Source organism: Arvicola amphibius, chromosome 12, assembly GCF_903992535.2.
Source record: "Arvicola amphibius chromosome 12, mArvAmp1.2, whole genome shotgun sequence".
Taxonomy (NCBI): domain Eukaryota; kingdom Metazoa; phylum Chordata; class Mammalia; order Rodentia; family Cricetidae; genus Arvicola; species Arvicola amphibius.
This window is the reverse complement of record NC_052058.2, coordinates 151,376,844-151,399,704: the sequence shown is the minus strand read 5'-3', so window position 1 is coordinate 151,399,704 and position 22,861 is coordinate 151,376,844. Positions and strand designations below refer to the sequence as shown.

Sequence of the window (22,861 nt, the reverse complement as noted above, 5' to 3'; positions counted from 1 at the left end):
CAGTAGAGCAAAGCAACAATTGATTTGGAGAAAAAAACATGTTTTCCAAAGGTAACTATATACATTTTATTTTAATATATTTAAAAAGAGAACATATATATTTGAGTAAAAGACAGCATGTTGACACAGACAGAGTTTAAGAATCATTTACTGTGTTGGCACATGCACAGAATAAATAATAGTGCTTTGGGAAGAGTAGTGATCCTCTGGGTACTTAGAGCCTGGTGGGTGTGATTGCAGGAACACTGCCTTTTTAGATGTGCAAAGTTGCTAATGTCCATGACCAAAATGGCCCAATCCACCCCAAAAGCCTCTCCATTTTGTTGTCAACTACAAGAATAACTGTGCATAGTGAGCACAGGGATGGAAGACTGGGAAAAAAACAGGTCAGACAGCTTATGTGTTCACACACACTTCATGAAGAGATTGCACTATATAAATGCTGTTACTGCTACTCTTTGGCAGCAGGTCAAGCCATCTCAAATGCCAGAACACAAGAAATCCTCATTGGGATAGTGCTGGGTGAGGGGTACAGGTCTCTGGGTTAAAATCAAAGCTACCATAGCTACAGCATTAATTTAAAAATTTGGTAAAGATGTTAACTGCTAATTCCAGGTCTACAGGCCAGAATTGTTTCATGTCTCCTACCCCAAGGCTGGGCACAATCATTTTCTCATTTTTCAATACAGTAGTGAAATAACAAACCCTTGACCATTCTTTAAATAGAATTATGGTGTAGAGAAAACAAATTAGGTACCAGATGTTAACTAGCAGTCATAACTAGATTTTCAGGCTTCATTTGTTGTACTCATGCCTCAAGTTAGGCCCATGGTAACACAACAGGGTTGTTTCAAACACACCTAAACTGAAGAAAAGCTATAAAGTCACCCCTGTATAATGAGTCAGTCCAGTCTAGGTACAGGAAACCACAGCTGGCTAACTGGTCAAGAATTCTCAGTACTGGATGTTGGTTGAATTGAGGATTCGAGAAGTAGCGTCAGCTCTGGAAGCCTTTGAAAGTTCTCGCTGTTGAAGAATGAACATCATCAGTGAGAGCACCAGTGCAGGCCCTTCCACTCACACTTGCAGCACAAAGCCCCCAGGGCAGATCCCCAGGAGTTCCTAGCGCCTGAGCACCATTCTGTAAAGTCAGAGGCCCAGGACATGTGCGCATGTGCCCCGCTCTGAGCCTCCACCAGTCCAATCTTAAAACTTCAAGAGAAAGCCTTACATTTCACAAAGTTACTTGTGCCGTTTGTGTTGTAAAGCCAAGCAAGCAACAAGCTGTTCTTTCCTCTCCCTGTTGGGATAGAACCCCAGGGCCTTGCACATGAGTAAAACAAGGGTCAGACCGTTTATCTACCAATCCCGGGGGCTGAGGGCTTTGTAACCTGCTGGTGATTTGATCTCATGCTGGAGTACATGGTGGAAAAGCACAAGAGAGAACAAGAGGTATTAGTAGAGGTCAGCTGAGTGAGTGGCTTTGGTGCTGTCCCATGGAGTTTGTCAACAAAAACCCCCCAGGCTTAGCTAGAGGATGTGAAGGTAACATTTAAGCCTCAAATAGATAAAATGGGCTTTGGCTAGCAAGCAAAAAGGAGGGAAAGCTAGATCTGTTGTTTGCAATTAGCCAACAAGAGTTTCACACATCCATTTCTCCTGATAGAAACACCACCACCCAGGTCATTGGGAACAAGGGCCAGAACATGAAGAATTTCAACATTTCCAACGGGCCACTCTCATTTTATGTCCCAATCTCCTTCCCTGTGGCACCGAGAGGCAGTCCCAGCTTTAACTTGGTGTTCCCCACAAGGGTGAAGGGCAGCCTTCACCTCTCACTGGTGAGAAAGAGAAAACAGATGGTTAAGGAAAAGGCACTGTAGTTAGGTGTCAGCAAATTCAAAGCAGGTAAAGGAAGGTAATGACCATGGTGGCATTTCAGTCACACACATTAGCGACTCACTGGTAGAAATAAGCAGAGGTGAGAAAGTAAGCACAGGCCAGCCTATGTAGACAGACTGTGGGTTAGTAAGGTATATATATACTCCAGGAAACAATCAGCACACAGGCCAAGAGCCTCAGCATAGCAGCACACAGCTGGGGTTCCCATCCCCATTTGGGGGAGAGGGAGCTTTCCTCTTTCTAGCACATTTTAGGCCTTTAATATCACAACTAGGGGATGGGGGCCAGGTATTCTTTTTAATTGTAATAATAGTAAATATATATATATATATATATTTACATATTCTTAGGTGGGGCTGAGAATCCAATTCAAGTCTGAACATGATTTCTTGCTAGTCAGCACATCAGTCTACTGGAAATAAAAACTAGACACTTATTTTTGAAGCCCACAATAAGAATTCTTGTGGGTTTTTTTTTTTATGGTTGCTGTTGCTTTGGTTTTTAAGGGTCTATGTGGATACAGCTGAGATTTTGGGTTAGTGTAGTACTGTGCCCAGGTGGGAATGAAGCCAGCAGATGACAGATCAGTTTAGAAAAGGGGACATGGGACATGCAGGGGTTGCCATACAGACCTGAAGCCCAACAGTGGAGCTGTCAGAGAGGGACGGGTCCTTCTAAGAACAAAGAATTAAGACAATTACCAAGAACTCCACCAAGAGAGCACCAGGGCAGTCATTAGCAGGTTACCTCCTGCAGCCAAGGAATGGTACAGTAGCTTAAGCAGGACGACTCAGGTCAAATGTCTAGTTGCTGATATCTTCCTTGCTGTACAACCCCCTAAGCCACCCAACACCCTACCATGATCAAGGCAGGAAAGGGATTCTCAGCCTCCAGGTTACGTCCTGACTGAATATCCTGGGCGCCCTTGAGAAGATACCCACGCTGCCAACTGTGTGCTCCCCAGAGACTGGTAGATATCAAAAGGTGAATTACCGAAAACTCAGAATAGGTGCTGGCAACAGATTTAATGCTGCAGTTGTGCTGGAGGGGGGTCGAGCCAGAGTACCCACCGCTCAGGATGCTGCCATTGAGCTCCATGTTCTCCTTGTTGGCCCTGAGCTGGGCAGCTCTAGGTGTTTTCTTTCCAGAACACATAGACGTGGCCACTGCCTGCGGAGGCGAGATCCATGTTATCCATCACCCTAGAATGAATGTGCTCACACAAAACTGCTGATGCCACATTTATATTACTTATGTCTATAATCCTACACTTCTGTTAAAAATGGTGCAGTTAACTCAGACGTGGTGTTGCACATCTTTAATCCCAACAAGCAGGTGGCTCTCTAAGATCCCTAGTGAGTTCCACAACAGCCAGAGATACATGGAGAGACCCTGTCTCAAAAACAGGTACGGTTTTAGCATTTAAAAATGTGCTGGACTAGTTCCAGGACAGGCTCCAAAGCTACAGAGAAACCCTGTCTCGAAAAACAAAAAAAAAAAAAATAAAAATGTGCTGGGGAACAAACCAATGGCCCACTAAATACAAATCGTGTTTGACTACTGAGCTATTAAACCCCTAGCTCCCGGCATGAATTATACTTCTTAGCAAAGTTCCTACTTGTCAGTGGGTCTAGTTATCCAGTGTCATATAGGCTGTAGTCCAGAAGCCACTAACAGCCCACCCAGTCCTTCCCATTTCGTCAGTGAGGAGCAGTGACTGTTTCCCCTCATCTTTGACCATTCTCTAATGTCCAGCCTTTTAAACAGTGGGTGATGACCCACATGAGGTCACATAATTGTGTGTGGTAGTCATGAAAAATGCAGCTATAAAAAAAAGTTTTTGAATGTGTGTGACCAAAAACCGATTCAGAATCAGTGAACCTGAGGTGCTTCCAGCATCAGTCGCTTGTGTAGTGTCTACTTCTTCACTGCAGCCTTTGCTCTGAACACAACACACACTGGGAATTTGCACGTCATACTATTCTATGCCAACAAATGCTGTCTAAATATCTTAGTGCTGATTCAAGACACACTTAACAGCAGAACTGCACTAGTATCTTTACATAGAGTTCTATTAACAGGAACATGATGGTTTAATTATAGAAATTAATGGTTATTTTCCTTACCATCATTCCCTTTCGTTTAAATATCAAAACAATATGTCCCTTACATTGTACTCTTAGCAGCTCAGCAATTAAAATAAAATATCCTGACTTGAATTTCATTAAAAATAAATGAACTGAACTTCAACTTAGTATTAGGACAGAATTTACAACAAAATTAAAGTGTCCTAAGCTTCTAAAATTTTGTACTATTTCTAATTACAATCAACATTAGTGATTATAAATCAAACTACTGCCAGGCAGTGATGGCACACACCTTTAATCCTAGACGGGAATCTGAGTTCGAGGTCAGCATGGTCTACAGAGTGGTTTCCAGGACAGCCAGGGCTGTACAGAGAAACTTTTTATTTTTTTTTAAAATTTTGTTTTTTAGTTTCTGGGCTGGAGAGATAGCTCAGATGTTAAGAGCACTGACTGCTCTTCCATAGGTCCAGAGTTCAATTCCCAGCAACCACACGGTGGCTCACAACCATCTGTAATGAGGTCTGGTGCCCTCTTCTGGCCTTCAGGCATACACGCAGAAAGAATATTGTACACATAATTAAATAAATAAATAAATAAATGAAAAAGAAACAAGGTTTCTCTGTAGCTTTGGAGCCTGTCCTGGAACTAGCTCTTGTAGACCAGGCTGGCCTCGGACTAAAAAAAGATCCGCCTGCCTCTGCCTCCCAGGTGCTGGGATTAAAGGCGTGCACCACCAGTGCCCAGCGAGAAACACTGTCTTAAGGAGAAAGAAAGAAAAAAAAAAAAAAAAAGCCCTGGTCTAATGACTCTGGCTCTGGCCTGACTCTCAGAATCTCAATGATCACCAAACTGTGATCTTAGGAACTAGGCTGAGGACCTCTAGGAAGCACACAGCAAACAGGGATATGCATGTACAGAATATACTAACCTTGCTGCCAGGAGGCGGTCGGGATACAGGTGAGTGGTACATTGTTCCAAAGACAGGCCGAATGCTGCTATTGGGTGTAGCACTGGACATGGTGGTAGTGTTCATCTAAGAACAGATACTTTATTGATGGGAGGTTAACCACATCAGCCTTCCCAGCAACCCAGCTCTACCCTGCAGTACAAAGTGTCCAGGAAAGGAACTACTACAGTATAAAGTTGGTTGTGCACAATATTGCACAGCTTTAAGGAAATTTAAGAAATGTCTCAAAGCCTATTAGGTAAGTTTAGAGTTCATCTGAAAGATCTAACTACTTATGACACAAGACGTACAATTTGGCCTCATGAAAGCATATATCCATATGAAGACTTACACATGTTTATGGCAGTTTTTGTTTGGTTGGTTTTTCGAGACAGGGTTTCTCTGTGTAACAGTCCTGCCTGTCCTGGAACTCGCTTTGTAGACCAGGCTGGCCTCAAACTCACTGAGATCCGCCTGCCTCTGCCTCCCTAGTGCTGGGATTAAAGGCCACCACTGCCCAGCTACAGCAGTTTTGTCTGTACCAGCCCAAAGTTAGAAATATCCCTCCCTTCACAGGTGACTGGACAAGCAGATTATTCTATATGTACAAAATGGAATACTACCCAATAATCGAAAAGAATCATACTACAACATAGATGAATCTCAAAAACATGCTAAATGAAAGCAACTATACAAAATATAATGCATGATTCTATTTGTATAAAATGTTAGAAAATGCAACATTGTGACAGAAAATTCTGGTTGTCTTCTCTTCCTCCTTCCTTAGACCCTAGCAAAGTGGCATTAGGAACCTACTGGAGCCTTGGATATGTCCATTGTCTTCTGTAGCGATAATTCCTTATTAAAGTGAGCATTTTATATACTGCATGCTCACTATACTAAATATAGTTGTAAGATTTTTTAATGCTAATAATTAAGCCTTGCATATATTCTACTTAATTTTTTTTTGTTTGTTTTTTTCGAGACAGGGTTTCCCTGTAGTTTCTAGAGTATTCTACTTAATTTTTAAAAATGCTTAACATGCTGGGTATGGTGGCTCAAGCCTGTAATCCCAGCCAGCATTCTAAAAAAAAAAAAATGGTGATAGTACTAGGCAAAAGACACCGTCCATGCTTTTAAGTTTTTTGAGACAGGGTATACAAGAGTATAGCCCTAGCTGTCCTGGACCTCACTCTGTAGAACAGGCTGACCTTAAGAGACTGGCCTGCCTCTGCCTCCAGAGTGCTGGGATTAAAAGCACGCACCACCACTGCCCAGCTTTGGATGATGAATTTAAGATTATCACATGTTGCTCCCAATTATCAGCCTCCAGGGGTTTATTCATGCAGGGTCTTGAAAACTGGCACAGAATTGGCCACTCTGACTGTCACTATAAGCTGCTACTGTTTTCCCATACACTCTCAAATGGACTCAGCCTACAAAGACAGAAATACGGTCAATAAAAAGCAAAGAACTCTAGCTTCCCTACCCTTGTGAACAGCAACAGCATGAAGCTAGATTTACCTTGCGTACTTTGCCAGGCTTGTTGGGAGTCAGTCCTGGTCTCTTGCAAGGTGTCCGGGGAGCACTGCCATAGAGCATCTCTGTCTCTGTCTGTTTCTTGTTCTTTAGTTGCTGAATAAAATAATGATATGCCCAGTAAGACCGCAGAACCAGAAACCCAGGTAAATCTATATAGGCTGAAGTAGAAGAAGCTGCTGTAGTCCACCTATTCAATAAACTCTGATCCCAGGAAGAGACACAGGACCACTAAGTTCTATCTTCTTTTTCTAATTTGTGTGCACAACTTACTCTTTCTTGTTTGGCTCTTTCTTTCTCCAATCGATGCAGTTCCCATTGTTCTGTAACGTACTCCATGAATTTCTGCCCATTCACCACAAACGCCATTGATTGCTCTTGTTCCCACTTTTCTATCCGTGCTTTCAGCTCCTCTTCCAGCTAGCCCGGAAACAAGGACACATTGTTTAAGTCTTTGGTGTTAATCTCAAATGAAATAATTATCCTAAAATAAGACTTTTTCCCAGTGTCATCAACCTTCTGATAGCCAAACCCATATGAATATAAATTGGAGTGAAGGGAAATCAAAGACTAGAGAGTTCATTTAGACACACATTAAAAATGAAAAACAAGGACCCAGTGTAAAAATGGAGGTTTTGATGTTTAAAGTTAGAAGTAGCACTGGGAATATCAACATTATCTAGACAGGGTATGTTATGAACAGGACTATGGAACCACACACACTATCAGGTTTTTAATATGAAGTCAACCTCTTAACTAGCAGTGAAGGTGGGTAAGTTGAACTTTTTAGTATCTCGGTCCTTTCATCTCTATATATGGAAATAATATTAGACAATGATATGAATGAAATACCATTGAATACTATCAGGCAAAAGTTAACAAAAGCTATTTAGCACTATTACTAAATAGAAGACAGTATCACTTTTGTAAAAGTTAGCCTTATGCTATATAGGTGCACTTGTTATCCTACAATTCACTGTGAAGTCTTAACCCCTCATTGTTATTATCAGGAGACAGTCTTTAAGTGGGTTCAAATAAAGTCATTAGGGTAGGACCTAATCCAATAGGATTGATAGTAATTAGGACAGAGACCCAGAGGAAAGACCATGTGAAGACAAAGGAACAGAGGATAGCCATTCACAGTCAAGAGAGACCCAGCCCTATCAAAGACACACTGAGCTCACACTTCTAGCATCCAGAAGTATAAACAGATAAATTTCTGTTGTTTTAAGCCAACTAATCTCTGGTAGTTGTGGCAGCCTTAGAAAACTCCTAAAGTCAGTTGAGATATATAATATATATAAAGGCCCAATACATACTTGCTGTCCTTCCTATGTTTAAAAAGGACCAAGAAAAAGGTACCTTACAACCAGAATTACCTTAGGGAGTGTTTTCTGTAGCTTTGCTCGTTCCTTTTCTTCTTTTAGAAGATTTCCCCCTCTGTTTGTAAACCGACTTGGATCTGAAGCTTTTCTCTGTGAAAACCATATTTGTTAGAGTAAAACCTAGAGGGCTGGGGGGATGAATCCGTACAGTGCATAAGCACGAGGACTGGAGCGCAGTCGATCCCAGCACCATGTAAAGAGCTGCAGGTGGTAGTGCATGCCTTTAATCCCAGTGCTCAGGGGCTGAGGCTGATGGACAAGAGGATCCTAAGGCTATGAGGTCTTACCTCAAGAAATAATGTAAGCTAGTGCTTGGAAGGCAGAGGCAGACGGATCTCTGATCAGTAGTCTTGACATACCCCTGACTGGTACAGCCTATAAAGAAGAGCTGCAGAAGCTCTAACCAACCAAGGACTCTACATTTCTATTCCTAACGTCTCTCCGCAGAGGAACTAGCTGTCTGTAAGCCTGTTTTCCTCACCTCAGAGTCTCACTTCTCTATTTGTAATGCTTTTCCTTTCCCTTTGAAGCCCAGGCTAGGGGAGAGCCCATGGTAATCCTTCAGTTTGCCTACCAAACCTGGCATGCTTTCATGATGGCTAACTTCACTCTAGAGAAATACAGGAGATATTACCTCAAACTCTAGGAAGAGTTTCCAGCTCTCTTCCCATTTCTGGACACCTTCAAATAGTTCCTTATGAACTTCATAGTGGTTTCTTAACCGTACAATCTCAGCATCATGAAGATGAAGCAGGTTTTCTGTGTAGTCCTCTGCAACAGAAAAGTTCAATAGTGGGTTTTTTTTGGTTTGGGGGTTTTTGTTTGGTTGCTATTTCATTTTTTAAGACAGGGTTTCTCTGTGTAGCTTTGGAGTCTGTCCGAGAACTCATTCTATAGACCAGGCTAGCCTCAAACTCTCAGAGATCTGCCTGCCTCTGCCTCCCATGTGCTGGGATTAAAGATGTGTGGCGGGGTGGAGGAGCTGCAGAGATGGCTCAGCGGTTAAGAGCATTGCCTGCTCTTCCAAAGGTCCTGAGTTCAATTCCCAGCAACCACATGGTGGCTCACAACCATCTGTAATGGAGTCTGGTGCCCTCTTCTGACCTGCAGTCATCCACACAGATAGAATATCGTATACATAATAAATAAATTTAAAAAAAAAAAAAGATGTGTGGCAGGTTCCTTTAGTACAGTGGTTCTCAGCCTGTGGGTCTCGATCTCTTGGGGTCGCATACCAGATATATACATTAGGATTCATAATAGCAAAATTACAGTTATGAAGAAGCAACGAAGTAATTTTATGATTGGGAGTCACCACAACATGAAAAACTATTACAGGGGTGCAGCATTGGGAAAGTTGAGAACCACCGCTCTAGTGTTTGGTATTCCAAGTAACTAAGCCTACAGTGAGAAAAGTTTTCTACCTTAAAATGACATCAGAATAAAGTGAAAATAAACCTTGAGGGAGGGAGAGAGAATAAAAGCCAGCCACAGTAACTGGTGTGAACTAAAATAGTCTAAATTGATGAACATTCTCCAAAATATGTTGTTTCTTTTTTTTAAATATTTCTTTTTCTTTTAATTAATTAATTAATTAATTAATTATGTATGCAATGTTTTGTCTGTGCGTATGCCTGCTGGCCAGAAGAGGGCACCAGACCTCATTACAGATGGTTGTGAGCCACCATGTGGTTGCTGGGAATTGAACTCAGGACCTTTGGAAGAGCAGGCAATGCTCTTAACCTCTGAGCCATCTCCCCAGCCCCGTTTCTTTTTTTCATACTCTTCCTTTATGCTTCGCATGGCCAATAGATTGGGATATATAAAATATCGAAATATCTGTTATTTTGTTAGGACACTTTCACCTCTGTTCAGTTTATGACAGCCTGGAACTCTCCTTGACTTTAAGTTCAGAAAAAAATTTAATTGTTATACCTTTGGGTTCAGTTGGTCAAAATTTTTTACTTATGACAAGAAAACTAAGGGATATTTTTAAGGCTTGGCTCTATCTGCTCAGAAGCAAAAATACAGAACTTCTTGGTGAGTAAGCTTGTAAAAGACCTGTGAGGAAGGTCACATGAAGGTCATCCCCTCTGTACTAACCAGAATAGTAAGGGGCAAAAGCCTGTCTCTGTTCCTGGCTGTAAAAGCACTGGTCCCAGAACCGAGCCAGCTCCACTCGAATGGTCTCAATCACTTGCTTTATGTTCTGCATTTTCAGCTCTTCTAACCGATCCACCTCTAATTGCAGCTGAAAAAAAAAAAAAAAAAAGAAAGAAAGGCTAGAGCCATACTTACATATTCTCTTCTTTACCTTTCCGCGTGTAAATAAACCAACAACACACTTTATAGCATTATAAAAGCCAGAAACCTAAGGAATGTGCCTACAAAATGTACCAAAACAGAACTTGTCTTTACTGGCCCAGGACAGTAGGTAGAACATTAGACTGGACCCAGAAATGCTCAGAATACACTATTTTCCCAGCACCCATTGGTTTTCTTACCGCATTCCTGACTTTGGCTTTTGATCCAGTCATAATTGCAGCCACAGGTTCTCTCTCTTCTTCAGGTATTTGTAACCTATCCCAGAGCTCTCGGATTTGAGCACGGAGCCCCTCACACTCTGCCTCATTTTTTGACTTTTTGATTTCCAGCTGTAACAAGGAAAGGCAGTGTTTATGACAAAATAGCAAAGGCTAGCCTTCTAGCCTCTCAAAGGAAAATGTCTGGACTCATAAGAAAGCATTTTTATAAGATCCACATATATTCATATTCCTATCATCTTTATGTAACACAGGCTGGCTTTGACTTAGCTTCCTGAATGCTGGGATTATAGTTTAGGTGTGTGCTATCACACTTCTACACTGAGTTCTAAGGGACATGCTTTCATGTCATCTAAACATATGCTGTCAGACCTATAACAGAATTCGAACTCTGACTTCTTGTGGGTGTTGTTTTGTTTTTAAGACTTATTTATTATACATATGGTGTTCTGCCTGCATGTATGCCTGCACACCAGAAGAGAGCATTAGATCTCATTATAGATGATTGCGAGCCACCATGTAGTTGCTGGGAATTGAAGTCAGGACCTCTGGAAGTAGAGTCAATGCTCTTAACCTCTGAGCCATCTCTCCAGCCAATTGTTATTTTAAGACAGGGTCTCATTATGTATCCCTCGCTGGCCTGGAATCCACAGAGATTCATGCTTCTGCCTCCTGTGCTGGGTTTAAAGGCATGTGCCACCATGCCTAGCTCAGGATTCAAACTTTAATTTTTTTATTTTTAAACATTAGTATAATTAAAATGGTTAATGCTGTTTCATCTGAAGTATTAACTTAATATTCTAAGAATATTATATTTTTTATTCACATAAAAGGTAGTTGGACTTTTTCCTAAATTAAAAGAAAAAGTTAGGGCTATGGTTAGGGGTTCACTGTTTAGGGTCTAAGATTCATGAAACTACAAGGTTTGAGTTTAGTCTCTACCACAAAAAAAAAAAAAAAAAAAAAAAGGAAAATAGGAACTCGGGACTCAGTAAAGTGCTTGCCACTCAAGCAATAAGGACTTGAATTCAATCCCCAGAACCTATGCATAAAGCTGAGCCTGGTAGAGTATGCTTGTAATCTTAGTATTGTAGGATATATGATCACACTGTGTGAAATTGTGCCGCTGTTTTACCATGTCTACCCTAAGGCACCTAACTGGTTTAATAAAAAGCTGAATGGCCAATAACTGGGCAGGACTTTCAGGCAGAGAGAGGTACTCAGGGGGAGATGGCAGGGAGACTTGGAGGGAGTCAGACATAGAGAATGGAAGAAAGAGAAAAAGCCATGTGGCAGAACATAGATTAATAGAAACAATATTAATTTTAGTTATAAGCTGGTTGGGAACAAACCTAAGCTAACAGGCTATAATTATGATGGAGGCGGGTCTTCTATCAATCTGTTGATTTCACTGGCTAATTAATAAAGAAAACTGCTTGGCCTAATAGGTTAGAACATAGGTGGGTGGAGTAGACAGAACAGGAAGAAGGAAGTGAGGTAGATGGCTCAGTCAGATGCTACGCCTCTCCTAAGTTAGACAGACTGCCATGCCTCTGCTCAGAGAGAGAGATGCGATGAAGCTCCAGCCCAAGATGGACGTATGCTAGAAACTAAATGGTAAGGCACCACTTCGTGGTGCTACACAGATTATTAGATATGGGTTAATCAAGATGTGAGTAAGAGGCTGAAAATAATGGGCCAGGCAGTGTTATAAAAGAATACAATTTGTGTGATGTTATTTCGGGGTATAAGCTAGCCAGTGGCCGGGAGCTGGGCAGGATGAAAAGCAGGCCAGCCCACAGCTCGTCACTACATAATTAATAATAAAGTTTCTGTCATTATTTGGGAGCTGGTAGTCCCAAGAAAGTCCAACTACATTTTAGCACTGGAAAGGTGAGACATATCTGTAGGACTCACTGGCTGGTAAGCCTAGCCTAATAAGTGAGCTCTAATCCTTGTGAGAACTTGTCTCAATAAGGTGGTCAGCTCCTAGTAATGACACCTCTGACACATGTTCTCTCTCTCACACACCCTAACAAAGAAACAGATATATATTGTTCTCTCCCCCTTTTTTTGGTTTTTCAAGACAGAGTTTCTCTGTGTAGCCCTGGCTGTCCTGGAACTCGCTCTGTAGACCAGGCTGGCCTTGAACTCAGATCTATATGCCTGTCTCCCAAGTACTGGAATTAAAGGTGTGCATCACCACCCTCCAGCTTTTGCTTATTCTCTTAATTCACATTGGCACCTTATTTAAGACTAAAGAAAAAGCTGTCATTTTTTTATAATTGATATATACTAGTAAGATGTTATACCATAATCTGAGCAGATAATTACCTGCTGTAGCAACTTCTGCAGTGTTGCAATATTCTCCAATGATAAACAAAAGGCACTTTCATCTTCACACACTACATCTTTTTCAAAGCTTGTATCTGGAGTGTGTTCTAATTCTTCCATACACAATATGATTTGTCTCTTAATGCTGACAAATTGCTCATGCCTAGATTCCTAAAATAAAGAAAATTATTATAAGCTACCTAGAAGCCAAATGAAGTTTTAGGGTGAATGAATGCAGGTAGCGTACCTTTGTTTCCTTCAATGTTGCCACCCGTTGTCGGAACCGGTTCAGCTCTTCTAAGGTGGGGACAGAGGAGCTCTCCACATCATACAGAGGCAGACAAAGAATTTCACAGAGCTCTTGATCTTGTTCTTGAAGTAGCTTAAGTTCCTGCTTTCTCTCCTTTTTCTGTTTTCTCATCAATTCTACTTGAGTGCGCAAATCTTTTTCTAATTGCAAGACAGTTATCTCTTTTTCTTCCTATATGAAATAAGATATGACTATAATAAGGTCCAAGAAGGGGAAGACAACTGGGAAAGAACATGAATGATAAATGTTTACATTTACAAACAAGGCAGTTTAAGCCAGAGGTGGTGGCACACACCTTTAACACTAGCACTTTGGAGGTAGAAGCAGGGGGCTCTCTGTGAGTTCAAGCCAGCCTGGTCTACAGAGTTCTAAACAGTTCCAGATAGCCAGGGCTATTACACAAAGAAACCCTGTCTCAAAAAACAAAACAAAGAAAATCCCAAGGTAGTTTATGGCCATAGGGAAAGGCAAACAGGGCCTTTTTTAAATCTGACTTGTACTATGTGGCCAAGGAAGACCTCAAAGTCTTGATCCTCCCCATTTTGGGTGCTCAGATTACAGGCATGGGTCACCATGCATAACTTCCTTTACCAATTTTAACTATAGTTAAAACACCCCTAAATTATAACCCTACATATCATCTTTTTTTTAAGATTTATTTATTCTGTGTACAGCATTCTGCCTACAGGCCAGAAGAGGGTAGCAGTTCTCATTACAGATAGTTGTGAGCCATCATGTGGTTGCCAGGAATTGAACTTTAGACCTTTAGAAGAGCAAGCAGTACTCTTCACCACTGAGCCACATCTCCAGCCCCCTACATACCATCTTTACCATTCTTAATAAGTGCATAGTGCACTGATATTAAATACAAATAGTCTCCAACTTAGCAATAGATTTCATGGCTTTTTTTCTTCACACAGGGACAAAAGCAATATGTACTCAGCAGAATCTATATTCCAAGCACAAACAGCCAGTTTTTTTTGTTTTGTTTTGTTTTTTTACTTTCAATACAGTACTCAAATTACACAAACTATGAAATACTTTTTTTGAGATAGTCTTGCTGGCCTTGATAGATCTTTCTGGCTCAGGTTTCCACAAGCTGAGATTACAGACCTTCACTAGCACACCAAGCAAAAATCAGCTGTGCACCTTTTGACACTGGCACAGCAGTGATATACACAGATCACACCTGAGAACAGGGCTCTCAAGATGGCGTGGAGGGTAATGAGTTTGATACCCAGAATCCACATGGTAGAAGAATAAAACCAACTAAAGCAAGTTGTCCCCTGACCTCTATATGTAAATGGCATGTGCACATCCACACACCCACAATAAATTCAAAAACAAAAGAAAAATCACCACTAACAATAAAATTCTCATGTTTTAAGAACTTCATAATTTTTTGTAGCCAGGCGGTGGTGGCACACGCCTTTAACCCCAGCACTAGGGAGACAGAGGCAGGTGGATCTCTGTGAGTTCAAGGCCAGCCTGATCTACAAGCACTAGTTCCAGGGCAGGACCCAAAGCTATAGAGAAACCCTGTCTCGAAAAACTGAAAAAAAAAATAATAATAATTTTAAAACAACTTAGTTTTATAAATTTAATTTTATTACTGTTTGTATATAGTAGGGGGAACATGCACGTTGCCATGACATGCATATGACAGTGACAGGAAAGTCACAGCTTTATGAAGTTGATTCTGCTCATCCTTCTGTGGGTTCTGGGGACTGAACTCAGGCCATCAGGCTTTTACATGACAAGTACTTTATCCATGACGCATCTTGTTGGCCTGATTTCTTTTATTATTGGCCAATACCAGAGATTAAAACCAGGACATCATTTGGGTCAGACTTTACCACTGAACCACATCCACAGTGGTTAGATCGCAATTTTGTTTTAATCCACAGGTTGGACATTTGTATATGATGGTGCCCAACTCTAGGCTAATGTGTTTTGTGCATATGACAATAACTAAATGTAAGCTACAATTTTTAGTAACTGAATTATATGAATTATACAATTTTTAAAAATTTATGATGGTTTTATTAGGATGTAAGTCTAAGTTAAGAAGCAATTGTAAATACACCTGTGTAATCATCATGATCACTAACTCTAGAACTCATTTTATCTTGCAAAACTGAAACTAAGTTAATTTGGCAAAAGGTCCTCATTTTATGCTTCCACCCATTCCAGTCTATTCTACTGAATCTGCTTTAAGTGCCAGGATACTTTTGCGAGAGGGTACAAAGACCAGAAACTTTGGTTAGCTAGATGATACATAGCTCTTATTAACTGAATACTGAATACTGAATACTTAACACTAATAATCCTATGAACATCTCTTTACCAATACCAATTTAGTAGGTCTTGCTCTATTCCTACTGGATAAACAAGGGAATAGAGTGAATAGCAATTATATGTTCTACAAATACAGTTTCATTTAGCATTGTTAAAAACTTGCCATATATTCAAGGAAGATAGATAGATGTACCACTGTACCCCTCAACTTCTCATGCACCTAATTTTACACTGAAAGTCTAAAATACTTTATGTAGCAAATCCAAGATTTATATTAATTTCAGTAAACTACTCTAATGTCATAGTCTGCTTGAATGCTCTTGACTGCCAGGGATGAACTATCCTCACCCTTCACAGGCAATCTGACTGCTAGACTTTATCTATAGACCCAGGTGGTTGGTTATTACTGCAACAGTGGATGGAACATGAGAACCAGTCATCACCTTTCAAAGCTCCCTATGTGTCCCAACTGAACCATTCTGGATGGTTCAGTGGTATGCAGCTTTTTTTGATTATTAAAAGAGCCAGAGGTTGAATTTTGTTTGGTACCCTTTTCTTTGTATCACTAGGTATCCTTGTGTCCTATGTACCCCACCCACTTTAATCTATGGGGGTGGACGGGAGTACACACACACACACACACACACACACACACACACACACACACACACACACGAATGGAGGACAGAAATCAATTTTGGGTGCTATTGTCCACCCTGCTTTTTGTTCTAAAGATTTATTTATAAGGGTATGAGCCTTTCTCCTGAATGTCTTTAAGTGACCTGCATGTGAACATGTGCCCACTGGGCCACAAGGGGGTGATGAACTCCAGAACGGTCCTGTAAGCCCCCACATATGCTGGGAACTGAAACCAGCCCCTATGAGAGCAGCAAATGGCTAAGCTTCAAACCAGTGAGAGACCTTGTCTCCAAAAAGAAAAATAAAAACAAGGTAACTTTTGGAGACAAGGTCTCTCACTGGTTTGAAGCTTAAGCCTCAGAGATCCACCTACCTCTGCCTCCCCAGTGCTGAGGTTACAAGCATATGCTACCATTATCTGGTTGGTTGTTCTGAGACCCGGCTGGCCTTGAATTTACAGAGATCCCCCGCCTCTGCCTCAATGAGTTGAATTCAGGTTCTCATGCCCATTAGGGAAGGACTTTACCAATTAACCCATTTCTTCAATGTTCCCTTACCCCCTCTTTCAAAGATCTGTGCCAACCTTTTCCTCAAAGTTAACTTAAAACATTATTATGCTCCATAAAACTGAAACACAGCAAGAAGTTTTGATGACCTTATTAGCTGTTTCATGTTTAGCTCTCCTCCTCCAGAACGCATTCCCCTTGCATTCTTCAGTTAAAACTTATTCCCATCTTAGGCTGCAGCCCCAGTAGCACTCTGCACCAGCGCACCTGATATGGCTTCACTTGTAGCTCACTGCACAGGGTGCTCAGCTCCTTCTGACAGATGGATATGCTTTTGAGAAGCCTTTCCCTCAGGCTCTCCTCCTCAGCAATCATCCTATCCAGAAGATCCTGTGAGAGAGAGGGTAGTTAGTAAAGGTTTGGAGCCACTGGGAATAAAAAACAAAACACAACAAAACCAACTAGTATCTTAAACTCTCATATCAAATTTTGCAGAAAGGGCCTTAAATAAACAAAACCAGGAAGAGCCTGTGATATCCTAGTATGAATGACCAGATTTTATTATTATTATTATTATGTGTGCTCATGATGTGGGGTTGAGAATGCAAATGCCATGGAATGCATATGAAGGAGGAAAGACAACTTTACGGACTCACTTCTCCCATAATACCCTATATGGGTTCTGTTGAATGAGGCCAGGTCTTCAGGCGTGTATCCAAGTTTCAGGCACCTTTACCTACTTAATAAGCCACCTCGCCAACTCCCCCAAATATCAGTCTATCTGCTATCTCAAATAAGAGCAACATCCCTACCTGTCTCACCACAGAAACCAGTGCCACGCAACTCACCTTGATGTGCTTCTTCACAACCTCAGTTCTTTGTAATCGCTGCTCCTCTGGAATCCCAATTAATTCCCATATTTCCCGAAGGTGAGTTAGAGCTCTCTGGAGGCATACGATAGACTCCTCTGCTAGCACCTCACTGAAAGATCAATAGAAAACCATTCTGCTTATAATAGTCAGCATCACTGCCTCAAGACTAAAAGCACTATTTTCAGGAGCTAAATTGAGTAATTTCCCAGTGGCCTTAAGAAATGAAATGAAATCAGTGTAAGGATACTAGTTTAATAAGCCCTTGGCCATTCTCTGTGCCCTCGGTGCCACAGAAGCAAAATGATTATATTCATTCTTAGTAAGACCCAATGACTTTGATCCGTGACTCTATTTTTGGCAGTATAATACTGAATTACAAATGCTTTTATAAAAGAAAAACCAAACAAAATGTCAGTAAAATAAACTAACATAAGAGCTTACAACCGGGTGGTGGTGGTACATGCTTTTAATCCCGGCACTTGGGAGGCAGAGGCAGGCGGATCTCTGTGAGTTCAAGGTCAGCCTGGTCTACAGAGTGAGTTCCAGGACAGCTGGGGCCACACAGAGAATCTCGATCTTGAAAAACAAAACAAACAAAAAGGGGACAACAAATATTGGTGAGAAACTAGACGCTTATATACTGCTTGTGGAATGCAAGATGATATAGCCACATTGGTGTAAAACCTAGTAGTTTCTCAATCAGTTATCATACAACCCAACAATTCCACTACTAGGATTTATCCAAGACAAGTGAAAAGATGTTCACATAAAATTTGTAAAAGTGGCTCAGAACTGCTAACTCCAGATGACCTCTTTTGGGCTCCCCAGGCACTGCTGCACTCACATGGACATACCCACACACCCATATACGCATTGTTAGAAATAAATCCTAAAATTTTCTGAGAGCGGGCTGGAGAGATGGCTCAGAGGTTAAGAGCATTGCCTGCTCTTCCAAAGGTCCTGAGTTCAATTCCCAGCAACCACATGGTGGCTCACAACCATCTGTAATGGGGTCTGGTGCCCTCTTCTGGCCTTCAGGCATACACACAGACAGAATATTGTATACATAATAAATAAATAAATATTTTAAAAAATTTCTGAGAGCTATTCATGACTCAATGGTGTCTCCAGTGTGGGCTTCAGACAAGACTGCGCTGTGCCTTTGGGAAGTCCCAGGGCACAGTGAAGGGTTCATATCAGCCATGTCACCATGTTTATCGCACCAAGTTTCCGAATAAGTTGACAAGTGACTGATGTCCCACATTGAGCCTGTGTTCAAATTCCCTGGCCACCACATCTCAAAGAAGTGAGGTTTCATCAAGTTTAATGTAGATTAAGTTAAAGACATGGCAGCTGGGAAGAATCAGCTCATTCCTGATGGCTACAGGGTCAAGTCAAATACTGTGGTCTCCTGGATAAGTGGCAGACCGGCTTCCACTGTGTTCTATACCTCACCAAACCATTTTCATAAATCTCACATCCAGTTTCAAATTTTTTTTAGCTGGGTCTGGTGGTGCACACCTTTAATCCCAGCACTCAGGAGGCAGAGGCAGGCGGTTCGAGGCCAGTCTGGTCTAAGGAACAAGTTTTTGGACAGCCAGTGAGTGCTACAGAGAAACCCTGTCTCTTTAAAGAGAGCATCACTCATTGCTGCTCTTCCAGAGTGCCCAAGTGCAAACACCATACACCAGTACACATAATTTAAAGTAAAAAGACCCCTCCTTTAAAAAGGGGAGGGGCACATGTGGTGGCACACAGCTGTAACCCCAGCACCCAGAAAGCAGAGGCAGTCGCATTTCTGTGAGTTAAGGCCACAGTGTAGTGAGTTCCAGGACAGTCAGGTCTGTGCAGAGACCCTTGTTTTAAAAGCCTCCCTAAATAAATAACAAAATAAAAAAGTCTTTTTAAAAAATAACTGAGACATAAATTCAAAGATCTCAAATCCAATTAAAACCAAGGAAAGCACTAGCCATGCTGTGGCCTTCCTGCAGTCTCACTACAAACTTGTCCTGAAATTTAAAAAGAAAAGCAATCATGCCGGGCGTGGTGGCGCACACCTTTAATCTCAGAATTTGGGAAGCAGAGGCAGGCGGATCTCTGTGAGTTCAAGACCAGTCTGGTCTACAAAGTGAACTTCAAGGCACTTACAGAGAAATCCTGTCTCAAAAACCCAACCTCCCCTCCCCCCAAAATAGAAGATGCCTGAACAACAATACTGAAGCAACACATTTTTTGAGAGACGGGATCTCAAATGTTAGTCTGGCCTTGAATTCGAATCTCCTGCCTTCATTCCCCAAGAAATAAAGTGGGGGAATACCTGTGCCACCACACCCAGCGTTTGTTTGGGCCTCCTATTTATGGAGACGGGATCTTTTTATGCAGAGCAGGAGGTCTTGAACTCTCCGGCTTTGGGCGTCTGAAATTTGTTACAGGCGAGAGTTACCACATCCAAATATACTTTGAATACTAGTTTTCTTTAGGGGTTTTACTAATCTTCATAAAGCACCATTATCTTAATCCCAAAAGAGTTTAAGTATAATGTCATTCACATGAGACTATCTGGAATCCTTAGCCTTGGGCTGAATTTGTATTCAAGATACTGTTTGCATTCTATTTCCATTCTCTTGAGGCCAAGGGGTAAAAAAAAAATCATCAAAATCAATAACCACGTTACCAATGCTCTTATTACAAAGCCAATAATACAAGCTATACTAAATCGCACAGTAGTTCACCCAATACTTTCCGAAGGGATTTGTACAGCCTCAGCACAAGAGCCCTACACACCCATATTATTTTAGAAATTTGAAAACCGGCAATTCAGCCTCTTGCCCAAAGAACCAGTTCTGGTTCGATTCTCAAACAGCGCCTGGGAATCTTAAAACGATCTGGAAAAAATTCCCTACTTTAAGTAGTTTGTTAACGCGCAAGGAAATCAAGCCATTTTCCAGTTCAAGTTAAACGTTAACACCGACGAGCGGCCACGAAGAAAAACGGTTCACTTAAAACTCGCCGGCTTTTTGAACCGGTCTCGCCACGCAGCCTGAGCTAAGCTCAAGGCAACTTCGTGGCCCAGCCACCCGAGCTATGGGATCCCAGGCATTAGACAACAGAGAAGCCAACGCCATTGCAGGCTCAGCGTTTCCACGGAGCGGCTGCTGAGAGAAGCAGCTGCACCTGAGGCTGCCGAGAAGCCGGGAGCTGTGCCCGGGCCTGAGCCGCACCCACCCGGGCCTCCACCCTGCGCCGTCCCGCTCGCGGCTCGCCCCGCTGGGCGCCCGGGACCCCGCTGCCCTCCCGGACCCCGCCGCCAGCGCCCCCAGCGCCCCCAGCGCCGCCAGCGCCCCAGCAGCAGACGCCGACTGAGCGCAGGCTCTCGAGCCTTGAACCTGACCGCCTCTCTACAGTGGCTCCCTCCCCTGAGAGACCCGCACCTTCTCCTCATGGCGGACGCTCCTGGTAGTCAAGACCCGAGACTCTCCACCTCCCTCACGCGGGTCGGAGGACAGTAACCTCCTGCAGCCGCAAACACTCTCAGCTGCGTCTCCGCCGCTCTCGAGCCGTTGGACCCCCGCGTAATTCAAACTCCGCTCGGAGGCGGAGCCGTCCGACAATTGGTTCCTGTCTCCGCCACTCACGAAGCCCCGCCCTCGTTCCGCCCCCTGCGACGGGCGCTCTATCCCAGGCCCGGAGGCGGAGGCACCTGGGGATTGCGCCCGGGGCGTGGGAAGCACTAGCAGAGGCCGCTCGGGCTTGGTATACGCATGCGCACACCTGTGTCTTCCAGCCCCTCTTGCTCATCTACAACCTCAAGGGAGCGGAGGAGCCGGGGAGGGGGGGCCCGAAGAGTGATGAGGTCACCCCAGCCCCACCCGGCTGCCGCCGTTGGGTTTCAAAATTTTTACTTCCTCAGAGGACTAGGGAGACTGCCAGAACTGCTCAACAGCTCGCTACTCTCTAACGTTTTAAGAGAAGCGGGGATTAGCAGACCGCTTGCAGAAGAGCAAACCAGGCTCTTGGGCTTGGTACCGTTGAAGACAAGTTTATCACATTTAATCATTAAGACAAACCTGTTAGTAATGATCATCATTATACTGCAGAAGAAACTTGAGAAGACTTGAGTAACTTTTCCAGAATTTAGGAGGCCGAGGCAGGATGGTGAACCAGTCTGGGCTACATGAGAAAATTAGGGAAGCTTCACAGTTCGAACCTGACATCGAAGTACTTGCGATCCTTTTCTCCCCTCTCCCCATCCCCCCCACCCCCGTCCTTACTTGCTCCCTACTGCACCTGTGCCACGTGTTGCAGTGATTTACCTAATAGCCTGGAGTGGCAGTATCTCTGAAGTCAAGCATTTTGCTTCTCAGATTACAATTTGTAAGAAATTTGTAATTTGCTACTTCCTTTGAAATGATTTGTAGAAGTGTAACTGCTAAACACGCCAAAAAAGGTTGTTTATTAACCTGTGGTCTGCACCAAGCTTTCCTCGGAGTATCCTTGTTCACCACAGCAAGGGTGAATGGCAGTGCGTTTTTAAACCACCTGTCTATGGGTCCAAAATCGGCATTGTTTTACACTGAGTTATAACTGAAATTGTCTATATTGTTTTTCTATATTGGACAACTCTACCGTCTATAAAGTCTCATCATTGCCTTTTCTCTTTTATAATAAATATTTACATTTATAGAATTTGTGTCTATGGGGGTATATGGAGACTAGAGGGCAACTTTCAGGACTCAGTTCTCTGCTTCCACTAGGTGAGTCTGACCCTTTCTCAGGGGTCAAATATCAGATATCCTGCATAACAGTAGATGAATTACAGTTATCAATTAACAACAAAATATTTTTCTTTGATTTTTCGAGACAGGGTTTCTCTGTGTAACAGTCCTAGCTGTCCTCAAACTCAGAGATCTGCCTGCCTCTGCCTCCCAAGAACTGGAGTTAAAGGCCTGTGCTACCACCGCCTGGCCACAACCAAGTAATGCCTGGGTCAGCCCAGCCTGAGGAACTGGAAAAGAGTCGCAGCACTAGAAGGTTGAGAACCTCTGCTCTAGGAACTCCATGTGGGTTGTCCGGCACCATCTCCCTGGCCATCAGTTGTTTTTTTCTTTAAAAGAAAACCACAGCAGGACTAGGCAAGGTGCTGCACGGCTCTGATCTACGTACACAGAGGGCAGAGGCAAGTGGAGCTCTGTGAGCTAAGAGGCCAGAGTAAGATAGGTTGTGTCAACAAACAAACAAAAACTTGTTTCACCTCTAGAACCAATATTTTTTGTTTGCTTTGTTTTTCAACATAGGGTTTCTCTGTGTACAGCCCTGGCTGTCCTGGAACTCACTCTGTAGACCAGGCTGGCTTGGAACTCAAGCAGGCTTGGACTTGCCTGCTTTTGCCTCCCAACAGCTGGGATTAAAGAGCAAGCCACTGCCAAGCCTAGAACCGAGTTTTATTTATTGTTGGTGATTTTGGTTTGTTTTCTGAGTGCTACTGAGTGTTACAAAGTCT

General features: G+C 42.6%; 1 protein-coding gene across 3 annotated transcripts; it reads right to left on the bottom strand.

Moving 5' to 3' along the window:
• Positions 1-61: 61 nt before the first annotated feature.
• Prc1 (protein regulator of cytokinesis 1) lies at positions 62-20,931 on the bottom strand. 3 transcript variants are annotated; one of them, XM_038313692.1, is made up of 15 exons: positions 20,793-20,931; positions 17,338-17,470; positions 16,757-16,879; positions 12,984-13,217; positions 12,737-12,907; positions 10,364-10,513; positions 9,963-10,110; positions 8,494-8,630; positions 7,854-7,949; positions 6,748-6,894; positions 6,460-6,570; positions 4,918-5,022; positions 2,896-3,072; positions 2,535-2,576; positions 62-1,026 (listed from the first exon to the last, which is right to left on the bottom strand). In XM_038313692.1, exons 1-15 carry the CDS (start codon positions 20,801-20,803, stop codon positions 955-957), a joined length of 1,857 nt encoding a protein of 618 aa, XP_038169620.1. In that variant the 5' UTR covers positions 20,804-20,931; the 3' UTR covers positions 62-954. The 3 variants fall into 3 exon arrangements, with proteins under 3 accessions (XP_038169620.1, XP_038169621.1, XP_038169622.1); XM_038313693.1 differs by lacking the exon at positions 2,535-2,576; XM_038313694.1 differs by lacking the exon at positions 2,535-2,576 and having other exon boundaries at positions 2,973-3,072.
• Between the last annotated feature and the right edge of the window lie 1,930 nt (positions 20,932-22,861).

Bases quoted from the DNA above. Each gene is read 5' to 3' on its own strand.
- Prc1 (XM_038313692.1), bottom strand. The intron at 16,880-17,337 runs GTGAGTTGCGTG...TCTCTCTCACAG, and splicing joins TTGTGAAGAAGCACATCAAG to GATCTTCTGGATAGGATGAT. The intron at 10,111-10,363 runs GTAAGAAAACCA...TTTTTTTTTCAG, and splicing joins AAGCCAAAGTCAGGAATGCG to CTGCAATTAGAGGTGGATCG.